The sequence below is a fragment of the Lissotriton helveticus genome, chromosome 4_1, assembly GCF_964261635.1.
Source record: "Lissotriton helveticus chromosome 4_1, aLisHel1.1, whole genome shotgun sequence".
Taxonomy (NCBI): Eukaryota; Metazoa; Chordata; class Amphibia; order Caudata; family Salamandridae; genus Lissotriton; species Lissotriton helveticus.
Genome location: NC_136063.1, coordinates 445,524,840 through 445,538,356, shown reverse-complemented (window position 1 = coordinate 445,538,356; position 13,517 = coordinate 445,524,840). Strand labels below are relative to the sequence as shown.

At 43.8% G+C, this 13,517-nt stretch overlaps 1 protein-coding gene across 4 annotated transcripts in view; it reads left to right on the top strand.

Moving 5' to 3' along the window:
• The window catches only part of ESRP1 (epithelial splicing regulatory protein 1), a 395,873-nt gene that overhangs the window by 98,005 nt on the left and 284,351 nt on the right, over positions 1-13,517 (top strand). For all 4 annotated transcript variants that reach the window (XR_013610504.1, XM_078687020.1, XM_078687021.1 and 1 more), the window contains exons 5-6: positions 2,520-2,618; positions 9,236-9,290. Coding sequence is in view for 3 of the 4 variants with exons in the window: in XM_078687020.1 (XP_078543146.1) it covers positions 2,520-2,618; positions 9,236-9,290 (154 nt within the window). In the remaining variant the exon portion in view is untranslated. The remainder of the gene's footprint in view (positions 1-2,519; positions 2,619-9,235; positions 9,291-13,517) is intronic.

Here is a 13,517-nt window from a genome sequence, read left to right as displayed (position 1 = left end):
CTTAATTTAAAGAAAGGCAAAATTATATAATGCTACAATGTTGTAAAAAATAGCACAACTTAATCGCTAGGAAATAGGTTTGCGTTCACTTGATCAATGGGCCATGCTCTGCCTATGGCATCCTCCCCATCCTGAATATTGATGTTAGGAGGACATTTTTATAGGGACGCTAACCGGCATCGCGTGCGTGGCATTGTTGGTAAGCGGTGTCCATTCAGGCTAATGTGCGAGTCTGTTCACTCGAGAATGTAAAAAGACTCAGCAGAGCCATGTTGGAATATGAAAAAAAAAACAACTAAAAAGCAGACACCGGGCTACAACTTGGAAGAGCGGCGTCCATGCATATTAAACTTATGCGCATGGCCGCGGGCGCCTGGGCATATTAAACTTATGCACATAGCCGGCACATGGGGGCCTGTGAAGCATGCACCATGGTAATTAAAAATAAAATATAAACGAAGTAGTCCCCAAGCAAAACAGGTAAAGACCTACAGGGTAACTAAACTGTAGTTGGCCGGTGCTGCTTGCCATAAAATGGAAGTGACATATCGGAGCGCCAACCAATAATGAGCCAGGAAAGCCGAGCAACACCGGTGTGAACCAGTGGCAAGCAGAAGGAGGGATTACACTCCATATGCTGATTACTAAAGGTCTTGCAGCAGTACTTGCGCGCTGCCTAGGCTCGACCTAAAAACGTTTTGTGTATTCATGATGGCTATATCCTTTCCTACACATATAAAATATACAAGCAATTTAGAAAAACAATGTCATGGAACTAATTTTTGGAATTCAGGCTTTCATACACTGGTATTTAAATATTCTTGTATGTTGTATCTGTCAATCGTGAGAGCTTAAATGATGTACTTTAATTTATTAAGAGCTTTGTTAGCTGTGAAGCCTGTAAGTAGCAAGTGTCATGTGTGGTCAAAGACCAAGGGTCAGTCAGACAAATAAGAGAACGGAGTAATAGCAATGTCTCTCAGTAGCACAATCCTGGAAGATTAGGGTCCCCATGGCAAGATCAGGTCACACTTGTTTAGACCAGAGTGTAGTGTGCGGGGGTGAAAGCACCCTTAGTTCTCAAATAATATCAATGTATAGGTTCCCCTCATACCATGGGCCCTTGAAACAAACCTTGCTCTTTGCAAAATTGAAATATTTTGTATGTATGAAATATTTAATAAACATTGTGTCTTTCTCCCAACTTCTGTCACTTACCTGATGTAAACTTCTTGTACCTAATCACAGTTAAACCCGTCTGTGCAATCCATTGTGCATCTGTGCAGCTGCTTTGGTTTGGGATCCACTAAGCATGTACAAAACTTGTCGTTCAAGCAGTCCTGTCATTGTCCCTGATGCACTGTTTGGGCAAACCATTTTTAAACCTGCTTGAGCCATAGACTAACCTCCTTGGCACCAGATGTTAAGATATTAAGGAGGATTTAATTGGGTGTTTGTAATGGAGGAAGAGGGCTGTGTACATAGATATGTAAAGAGTGAGAACATATTTAAGACTAATGCAGATCCATAAGGCACGTGGAGTTCATTGGTTCACCAATATTGCAATATATAGAACATCATGTACTTTAGACATTATTGCTCCTAATTTAATCTAATACATTTCAAAACCAGGTGAAGGCGCAAACTCTCTCGAGGACAGTGTACTTCATGGTGACCAAAGTGAACACAAAGTCCTAATACTTGCTTTTTTCATAGGTTTTAAACCTCACTCTGGGGGAAACATAAGAGAAGATTTTGCCCTGACATTACTGACTTCAGATTGAGTACATGAGAAGAGTCTGTTCAAAAATGCTTTTTCAGTCGTGTCCTCTTAGTTTCTTTAATCCGTGGCCTTGTGTTTCTTCCAGACCACAGCAATTGAACTACAGAACGTAGCATGTCCTGCAGATTGACTGACTATTTGACTTTCTAATGGGGTATTAATAGTGAAGTATACACTTAGAGTGGAAGTGTGCTGTGAAGTTGGACTCATTCCTTCTCCTTTTTTGCCACCCTCCCTTCACTGTGCCACTGCTCTCTGTACTATTCTGATCTGACCTGCGAAGCAACATGTGTTATAAACATTGTGATCTTGCAATTGTGCTATTCTTTTAACTGAATTTAAATGTATTGCTTTATTTTCATCAATATGCATTTTAAATTGAAATAGGAAGTGCAAATGAAATTGGATGTTGACATGAAGCAAACAAATGAAATTGTCGGAGGGTGAACACTTTAGGCACAAAAGCTGATGTTGAAGCACTGGGAGTATGTTTTCATGGCAGAATATTGAGTAATCGTTTTACTGGCCATTTATATTGGAGATAAATATGCTTTCATGTCCTGCAAGAATGTGTTACATACACCCGTTCTTCACTGTGCGTGGCTTACACGTAGAGACCATCCGCTGTTGTGCCTTGATGTGGATGAAAAGTGCTGTGCAGTGATTCATGCATATTCTTGTTTGTGGCTTTTGTTTCCTATTGAAACTTACTTTTCTCCTTAACTGAGGTCCACAGATTTAAATCTAGACCAACATAGTTCAGTGGATCGAGACGGAGCTTCAGAAGTTGAAGATATGGGATATATTATCCTAACACTGATTTCTGAGCCTTATAGTAAGTTGTGTTTGAGATCTTCTCATTGACTGAAATACTTTAGTATGATTCATACTTTACAGAGGATGTGTAGTGTGAACCTGTGCTGGTCTACAAGATAATGCATCTAGAACGGTAAGTCAAAGACGGCATCTCATGCATTGTACCATGCAGCCCCCAGCAATCCTGATCCCTCACACCCATGTGCTGTATCCACTCCGTCATGGGTTCTTGATAACGCGTGCAGGTGCTCTGCATTTGACCGGCTATCTATAATAACTCTTAGATTGTGTGGTCAGACAACACTAACCAGATTAGCAACATCTTGTTGTGGTCTTTGGAGCCCTTAGAAGAACATAACCTGTAATACTTGTGACTTGATAGAATTTAAATGAATCAGATGGCTGAAAAGTGATTGTTTCTGTAGACGCACTCTACCCCAGTGCTAAGAGAAGACTTGTTTATCGTTATCTAAGTTTAAACCCGATGGATACCCTCAGCAAGCATGCTTCTGTTCCCACGCAGGTATTGAGAGCTTGTAAAACATGAAAAACTTCTCTATCACAGATGTCCCGGCCCACACTTCGTTTGTAGTGCAGTACACCGGGCATCTCCCTTACTACATGCACCAAACTTTACTTCTGTGTGCTGTTACTACAATACACCTGCACTTTTGTATGCAGTGCTCTTGTGTATGGCACTACATTGACTTTCACACTGTGCGTCCACTAATACATTGTGTCCTCCTAAATATATAACCACTTCCAGAATGTTATCGGGTCAAAGACTACACCCCTCTAATGTGCTGGTACTCCTGTGGGGCCCTTATTGGATAGAATTTGTATCCGACCCTTCATATACCCCACATTTTGCGCTTACAACAATACACCACTTTACTTCCACACGGCTCTGCTTTTGTTCCTGCTAACCACAGCTTATCTTGTAGTGCATTGTTACTTCGGGCACGGAGGCACACGATGCCCTGACATTCTGCCTCACTGTGCTCTAAGTTGAGTGCCCGCCACTCTGGTCCCTTCTGCCCAACTCTTCACAAAATGACCTGTAGTGACAATGTAGCCTGTCGCCTCCATATTGCACTTGTATTGAAAGGAGGGCAGGTGTTTTAGGTCTAAGAGGCGGTAGACGCTACTCCAGAGAAGGTGGTTTGATCAGCATGACCGTATGCACCATAAAGTATCTCATTCCTGCAGATGTGTCCTAATGCCCATGACCCTTATTGTCTTTTCAGCAACAGTGGACACCAACAGCAAAATAGGACCAGACACCTGCTGCTATTGTAGGAAAGGAACGATGATTTACACTGGGGAATATAATGCTACTTAGATAAGATACATGAGTGATCAAAAGTCTGAGCACACATAAGAGAACCAAAAAGAACTTAAATCGAATGCTGTGGTTCTATTGTTAAATGCTGGGAGTTTTCCTTTGATCCAGACTGTTGCTTGGTGTGGAGGACTAGAGGAAATCTGTGAGAAGTTGGCCTGATAGGTGATGTTTCCAATTCTGGAACCACCTATTATCAGACCAAACAATCCCTTATGGTGTCTGGTTGTAAGTCAACCTTATTAGACAAGCTATCCTAGGGGTAGCATGGACTAAGCAGCCTAAAGGCTTAACTTAAGAGGTCGTGTTAAGCGAGCTGTTTTACCACATACAATCCTGTAATATCAAATGAAAGGACACCACACAAGTATATATTATAAAAATATATGTGTTTATTACTAAAAACAATCCCCAGTATTCTTTATGAATAAAGGGGCACAAGCGTTAAATCAAAAGCACTGTTTAAACATACAAGTTGCACAATTATGGATGAGGGCGGGTGGCCACTCAAACCATATACTAAACAAGTGGTATAAGAGATGCCACTCGAGCAGTGGTTAGGCCTAGGGCCTAGGGAATCGCTGGGAGCAGTCAGGACAAGCAATGCTGAAGTCGGGAATGGCCCTCGGGATTCGGGAGATGTGCGGAAAGCGCACGCATGCACCAATGTTAACCAATGGTGCGTAAAAGTCATAAAGTTAAAGTTTAAGGACACTTCCGCTGGACCTAGAGGAACAAAACTTAACACACAGACCCTAGAGATGTGCACCAGTGTGGGAACACCGGCGGAGCAAAGTTACCTCACCCACAGGAAGTGGGTGCACAGGGTCGAAGTGGCGTCGGGTTTTGACACGCAGGCTCTTGGTGCTTGAAGCTGAAAGGGCTGCAGGCGGGTTGAAGATGAAGTGTCCAGTGGAGTCCAAGGGTGGACTCAAGTCGAAGGGTACCTGAAAGCAGAGGGGACAGAGTCTGGGTCACTCAGCAGTGACCAGGGTGGAACCAGGACGGAACCAGGCAATGTCGGGCGCAATCAGGTGGTCGTCGAGGAGCTTCTCTCCGCTGTCACGTGGGCTCTGGGGCATCTGCGACGTCCAGGAGCAGGTCACAATCTGTCCCACGCAGGCTCTCACCGTCGGTGCAGTCGGCTTCAAGTTTGGAGCAAACAACACTTGGCAAGAGCAATCCACGCGGGATCGGAAGATTGCTTCTCACTCGGACCAGGAAGGTCAGAGTCGGGGCTCCTTTTCAGGGGAGCTGGTGTGGATCTGGAGCAACCAGATTCACGAGTCTTCTTTGTAGTTTCGTCGGCACAGGGACCACTAGCCAGCGGGCAAGTGACCGGGCCAACGCGTTGAGCCAAATGGAGCAGAAGGGCCCCACGCAGCACTCGTCGAGTGTGGAGGGCTGAACTTCGGCTCAGGAGTAGCTCAGGGTGGGGGCTTCTCAAACCCCGGTGCACAGCTTCGAGGGTCACTCATGGGCTGCACGGTCAGCGTCTCGTGGTCAATTCAAGATGGCGTGCCCCACGCTTCCGGTCGCCTCCACGGGTCTCAGCTCTGCAGGGACTGTGGATCGGGCTGTTGGAAGGCAGGCAAGCTTGATCTCGTCGATCTCAGTCGCTCGAGTTCCGGCGGGAACTGCAACTAAGTAGACGTCGAGGGCTGGATGGTGCCTGCTGCTACAGAGTACTTGCACATTTTTCAATTTTACCTTACGCTTTTTAAGTATATAACTTTAATTAATCTACTAACTATTACTTAATTTTCCAAATAGTCGCAGACACCTGAGATTGCATGGTGGACCCCAGGGGTCCGCGGACCACAGGTGAAGAACCACTGTCTTCGAAGGTTCTGATTAGCTTAAAATAGTAAAGGGCTGAGAGTCGGTCACCTCTGCAGAAAGCCTCTATTGGGAGTATTTCTGTAGTGAGAATACATTGATGTTCATTTTTCACAATTGTAAAGTGTTAATTATGCGTTGAGATGGAGGTCCAAGGGTCCAGAGTTTCGTTTCTAATGTTTCTTCCAGGAAATCTGATGTGCATTGGCACTGCTCCCACTCTTATTCCAATCTGGGGGGCGTGATTACCTGCTAGGTCCCCCCTTATGGGTGGGACCCAGGAAGGGGGTGGATACACCCCTTTCCTTTGATCCAGGCCGCCCTGGCACGAGGGCTGGAGTGCCCCAGAACCGGTTTGGCCGGATTATGCAAGGGGCAGCCTTGTGCGCCCCAGGCAGTGTCTGGTTTCTTTCAGACCTCCCTGCTACAATCCACTATCTCCTGTCTGGAGGGTGGTGACACCCTCTTGTGACAGGAAACCCTTTGTCCAGGACCCCTTTGGCTGAGTTTCGGTCAGCTGCAGGGGTCCAGACATTTGTCTGTGGCAGAGGCATCCATTTTGTGGATCTAAGGTCTTTGGAGAATTTAACCGCATTAAAGTAAAGGAACATGTCTTACCCCTCTAGAGGGGTGGAATGCTATCCCCGTCGCCAGAACTGGCGAGGGGATAGTATTCCAAATCGTATGACACCTTACACGACATGTTTTGATAAAGCCAAACCAAAGTTGCTATTTAACCGCGAGGATTATAAGGCACTTAAGAGTATATGGTATGGCATTATCCTGAAACAGCTTAGGGAGTTGTTCCCGACAGCTGCAGACAGGCTCAGCTCATGCTAGAGCTCCATCTCACATAAAACCACGCACTCTGCCTCCAGGATTGATGAGGCCTTCCATAGGAGTGGCTCACAGGTTTACATGTGTCCAGATATAGGTTTAGATATAGGTATACTATATCTAAGCAAGGGGTGCTTACACCACCTTACCCCAGCTGAGTGATCAGCCAGTTGTGCCAATTTAAGAACCAGCCAGGGGTGGCAAAAGATATGCTGCAGCCCCTGGTAGGCCTTGGTGGCCCCTATGCCCTGGGCACCTATAGTGCATTATACAGGGGCTGACAAGGAGTCCATTTCCAATTGGTATGTGCCTATAGCACATGTGTCAGTAATTTAGTGAGAGAACAGCAGGCTGGGGGTCTGATCAGCAGGCCCACAGCCTCAGTAGTCGAAAACCAGTGAAGCAAAAAGCAAAAATTTGGGGTGACCATAGGATAGCAGACCCTACTCTCCTACAAAATCCAACTGTTCCTTCCTCTGCTCAGGTTCTGATTGGGTATTCCTGAGCTGCAATATCCCAGGCCTGCTAGACCCTGTCACGTGTTGTCTAAGCAGTGAGAAAAGAAGCTAAGAGGGAGTAGTACTGCCCGTAGAGTCTGTTGTCCTTGAACCCTGTGTGTCACTTGCTTCACCTCCCAACAAATGCCTTCTTTAGAGAGTTCAGCAACATATGTTGTGAATGTGACCCATAAAAGGTTTTAAATTCGGTTATTTGACCAGATGCTAGCTCTCAATACTTGATCTTGTGGGTGGCTTAACAAAGGGCAGGAAAGATCTCTTGTGAAAGGCTGCACGCCTGAGCACACACAAGAAGGTTCTTGTTATCCAAGGGCTGGGGTGGAAGTTTTATCATACTAATCCTTTATTTGCAGTACAAAACGAGTTCCTCTCTAAATAAGGTATTGTTGGTATTACAAAGGCATGGGAAAAGAAAGAAAATGAACAAGAAATAGGAGGAAGCCTAAGAGAAATAAGCAGCCATGTGAGGCGAACTAGAATGATGGATAATGTCAACTTTTGACATCACTCAAGGAATGTAATTAGATCTGCCACCCAGGTTGACATGCCCCCATATTGCAAAGGGGTAAGCAGGATTTTTGACTGAAGGATCAACCCCAAGTTGGATTGACTGAGTTTTGCAAGGGAAGCTGTCCTGAAAGCAAATGGGCAATTGATCAGGCATGAAATTACTAACTAAATTAAAATACACCTTGATTTGGATCCAGATCGTAATTGATTGCCATTGATGATAGTGGTAGATCAGCGGTTCTTAACCGTTTGACTTCTGTGGACTCCCACTGGACACCACTGAATGCCAGAGGCCCCTACCTAACCAATTTTACGATTACAGCCTCAAAACAATGCATAAAAATACAGACAGAAGTACACATCAAACAAATTGACAAATAAAAATGTTACAGAAATCAGAGTTTTAATAGCAATGTTGGAACGTTTCAACATTTGGTTTTCTTTCTAAAAGACGAGTGGGGAGAGGATGTAGCCTTACGGCTAGAGCGGTTGACCTCGAAGCTAGGGAACCGGTTTCGAGTCTTTGCAACAGTACTCCACATCCTGTGATTCTGGGCAAGTCACTCCATCCCCTCGTGCCTAACTAAAAATGAATGTGTCCTCGTGTAACAAAACTGGTGCTCATGTAAAGCGCTCTGATACTTGATATCTTCGTGTCTAGTTCGCGCTATATAAAACTCTTTATAAAAAATAAAAAAAATAGACTGTAGCACGCCACTGTATCCTTTTTTTCCTCCTCTGCGTGCACATTTTTTTCAATGCTTCAACCAAACATACATACCAGATTCTGTTTGCTGTAGCACCACTGCTCCAACGAATCAAGCTGTGGACACCAACTCCATTTTTAGCCTCTATTTCAAATTCCTTCACATTTACAGAGTACTTGCACATTTTTCAATTTTACCTTACGCTTTTTAAGTATATAACTTTAATTAATCTACTAACTATTACTTAATTTTCCAAATAGTCGCAGACACCTGAGATTGCATGGTGGACCCCAGGGGTCCGCGGACCACAGGTGAAGAACCACTGTCTTCGAAGGTTCTGATTAGCTTAAAATAGTAAAGGGCTGAGAGTCGGTCACCTCTGCAGAAAGCCTCTATTGGGAGTATTTCTGTAGTGAGAATACATTGATGTTGATTTTTCACAATTGTAAACGTGTTAATTATGCGTTATCTCTAGAAAGCAACACCAGCTTTGTGCCTGCTTTTTGAGCTTCCTGTCTAACTGCATTCCTAGGTCGCATGCTTCAAAACCGTCGTCCGTTTTTATTCAGAATTATGAAATTAATCATTACCTGCCAAGCATTATGTTCCCGCAAGAACCTGGCAATTATATAACTCACTATCAAGATGTATTATTACAACGTCTTTGCTTCAGTCAGTCACTGTGACATAAGACTGTGTGACGCTGCCTGCTTCTACTAGACACCGCCTTCTTTTCTGCCTCTGGCAAGACGGTCCATGCTGTCCTATCTGGGGATTTAGAGGAAATGTCACTTAATTGCAGGTTATTCTGACATTTTTCGTGTTTGCATGCACTAGCTTTTTTTCTTCTTCTTCAAGGCGTTAATATATGTGTGTTTTTTAGATCACAGGTTTTCCGAACCGGAAAGTGTAAACGACACATTTGAAGCTGGAACCTGGTAAGTTAAGATACTGGTTTTCTGCTGGTCTATGAAAGTTCCAAATAAGTTTGAAAATAATGTTGCCCAGCAGTTTCTTTAAACTGTGCCATTGACCACCCAGAGGTTTGTAAGTCTGTTTGTTGGACTGGCAAAGACTCAGAAGTTCAGAACTTGTGATGTGCTTGCTTAGAAAACAAGGGTCATAACAAGACAGACAGACTGATACAATGGCAGCTGCATGGTTTGGCGAGGAATCCAGTCTATTCAAAGATGGTTCATTTATGCAAAGCGTTCACAGACCCAGAGAGCATCTGCAGAATAATATCACTGCCATTAACAGTGTCCTAAGAGCAGTTTAACCCTCCTGTTTCTCAAATGTGTGGTTGTTCTCCGCTCCAGCTGCCGGATAGAAAAGGCTCCCACCAGCCAGCCCAAGCCTTTTAACTTGGTATTTCAATTGTAAACGTTTCTGCTGATCAGGGTTCTCATTCAAGTCTATAGGTTCTGACCTTGCTCTTGATGTAAACTGGGGTGTTGCCATAAAAGGCCTTGAAGGGCACAGAAAGGTCCTCAAAGTTGATGAGTTTGCTGCACTGATACTGGAGTTGTATGTTCCGCTGGGTTTACCAGTGACCATTCTAGCTCCTTTGTTCTGGCATGGTTACATATGATCAGTAGCGGCTGCTACCCAAAAGGGTGGTGGGGCAGGGGGCCCGAGGGAGGGCGGCCCTAGGGAGAACGGGGGATGAAAAAAATACAACTTGCCTTCATACCGCCGACCGCCACCTCTCCTCCCTCCTCGCTGGAGCAGCTTGGAACCAGGAAGCGAAGCACACGGCCTCCCAGAATCCCCAGGCCAATCACAATGCTGCCTTAGCAGCATTGTGATTGGTCTGAGTGCCAAGGTTCGGCGCTCAGACAGGGGCTGGCAGGCTGGGCATGTTCTCCACCCAGGCTGTACTGCAGCCTGGGTGGAGAACATGCACAGTGCGCATGATGCTTTGGCTGGCCCGAAATGGCCGGCCAAAGCGTCAAGTGTACTTTTGGTGCTGCCACCACTCCTCCTTGCTGTGAGGCGCAGGGGAGCCCAGCATCGCCCTGCCCCTTCAACTGCAAGCTGAGTACAAAAAGCAAAATGATAATAAGGGATCGTTGTAATTTTGACTTTTTGTACTCAGCTGTCAGCTGAAGCAGTAGGGCGGCGCTCCTCCGCCTTAGCAGAAGAGTCGCCACTGCATATGATGCTGAAGACTTAATAACAATAGCATTGAAGACATTGCAATAGTACCACTTTGTGCCCAATATGGGTCATGTGTGGTTACCAGCAGGTCTTGAGCATGGGAAAAATGAATCTACAAAGTTTGAGACGGTAAGCAGCCGACTTACCCACATGTTTAACCCTCACAGCCATTGCCAAGGATGAGCTTCACAGCATTAGAAACAGCAGTAATATCCAGATACTCAACCAGGATTCAGGGTTGTAGTTCATGCACTATGTACACTTTACAAGGAAATGCAAACGCGACTGGTATTCTTGAGTTATTGCAGGTGCACAGCCACTGACAGCTGAGCACCAATTTGTCCAAAATAATAAATCAGATGCATAACGAGAATGTAAGACTTTATCATAAACGTTTACCTTGAATTACATATCCGACCTTAACGTAAGCATTGAATTTTTTGAACAAGAGAAATTTTGGTGAAAACAAAAAAGGCATATACAAAATATATGTCCTTGGCCCTGCTTTAAATCAAACCCTCCATATTGATTTTTCCCCCCCAAAACAGCATTTTTAATCCAATATTCTCGCTGTAATACCCAAAAAAGTACTCCGTTTGTTGGGATGGCAATACAAACTTTAAAAGCCAGAATTATAATAATACAAAATAATTTAATTTCAACAAATTCCAAATAAATATGAACAATATACCCATTTCATAACATAACTTTACAAAAAACAGTACAAAACACTAATCAGTTGCACATTAATCTACAAGATTATTGTATGGAAGGTATGACATATTTTTTTCCTAACTAAAAATTATTTCTTTCACTCGTTTGATCTTCAGCCCAAAGATTCACTATTAGATATCCTACACATGTTTCGCTGTCCTTACCCTTCTTCAGGGCTAAGTTCACCTGATAAAGAAAGAATTAGTGTGTTCAATAATTCCATCCATATTTTCAATACAGTCTCAAAAGATAAAAAGAAAATGACCCGATTAGTGGAAAAATCAACATCCCAAGTTTACATCCAGATTCACAAATCTCATATCAAAGGAATCTCAATAGTCCTGCTAATAATACTGTTATGGCACACCATGTTTCCCCACGGAATAACATTAAGCAGGATTTCTCATGCATTCAGTGCTTCTCCATGCAATGTCATTACTACTAAACGAGATGTTGATAGTTATATAACCTTGTCAGAAAATCTATTGACAGATGTTTTTCACCCATCAATAAATTTCAACTTTCTACCTGGGAGTTTTATTACAACTACAATGTTAATCATGCACACCAAAAGTATCTAGCATCCCGTTTTCCAGTATATTGCCATCAGTGAGACGTCATGGATTTCCATCTCATGAATATCATCTTCTTACTACAATGATGATTACATTTTGGAGTACCAAAAATTTTCAGAAATTGAACTAATACCATTTCCATGTGGGCCAAATTAACTGCAGATGCTGGGAAAAGTATGTTTTCCTAACCTATGGGTCTAGCAGCCCACATTTCCTTGTCTCTCCTCTTGAACTGTGATGTAGAAAAGATACAGAAAGATACAAATTCGCATTGCCTAATATGATAAAAACATTAACACTGCTCTTAAAATCCATATAGTGCAGCGACTTGAACAGGCAGGGAATGCCCCGAAAACTCTCTATCAGATTTTAAAATCTTTCACCAATCCCAATGCTTGGGATAATGAAGAAACACCCCCTCAAGCCCTTTGTGGCAAACTAGCAATACACTTTACACAGAAAATTGAATTGATTTACAATAAAATCACTTCAGCCGGAAGTCCTCAGATTGATTTCTTGGCAAATCACCCTGCGGCCACAGATAATGCACAGAGGTTAGATAAATTCATGGCACTTAAGCCCAAGGATGTAGAGTTGCTACTAAATAGCATAAAATCAGGCTCTCCGCTGGACATTATTCCAGCTAAGAACACCGCACTGCTTGCCAAACAACTTGCTGCCCCTATTTGTTCAATCCTGAATTGTTCCATGGAAAAGGGTCTCCTGCCCTCCGAATGGAAAGCAGCACAAATAATCCCCATCCGCAAAAATCTTAAAGCCCCTATGGAGGATTTATCCAATTATCGTCCCATCTCATTGTTACCTCTCCTGACCAAGATTCTAGAAAAACATATAAATAAACATCTGTCCGATTTTGTCGAAGCTTCGAGCGGTCTTGATTCTTCTCAGCCGTGCTTCCGACCCAGACACTGTACCGAGTCTGCTGTGATTGAGGTTACCAACAGCATTAGAATGTCCCTGGACAACGGACAAGTGGTGCTTTTTGTGTTGCTCGACTTATCAGCAGCCTTCGATACGATATCCCACCAGATTCTGCTAAGGAGACTTAGGGAAATTGGCCTCCAAGGGAGCACTTCGTGATGGATGATGAGCTATCTGTCTGACAGAACTCAGACTATCAATCTTAGCCCTTTCCTGTTTGAGCCCCACCCTATTTAACATCTATTTTGCTCCCTTAGCGGGCTTACTAAGGAATTTAGGATTTGTTCCAATGTCTTATGCTGATGATACTCAGCTCCTACTTTCCTTTGATAAGAACAATCCAAATGCCCAGTCTACTTTTTTGGAGGGTATGATAACCATCGCTGGTTGGATGAGCGATAACTTCCTCCAGCTTAATGCGGGGTAAACTGAGATCATGCTGTTTGGAGAAGCATCACTGAGGTAGTCTCCTAGGTGGTGGCCAGAGGAATTGGGCATTGCGCCGACTCCTAAACTAGTGGTTAAAAATCTGGTTGTCTGTCTGGACCAGAAACTTATAATGAAGGAGCACTCCACATCTACTGTTGGTTCATGTTTTTATGTGCTAGGTCTTCTCCGGAAGGTATTTCCCTTTCTGCCTCTAACCACATGAAAAACACTTATCCAGGCACTGGTGTTAAGCCACCTGGACTATTGCAATGTTCTGCCGATTTCTGCAAATGAAACCTCCTTAAACAGACTGCAAGTAGTCCAGAACACTACAGCTCGCTTGGT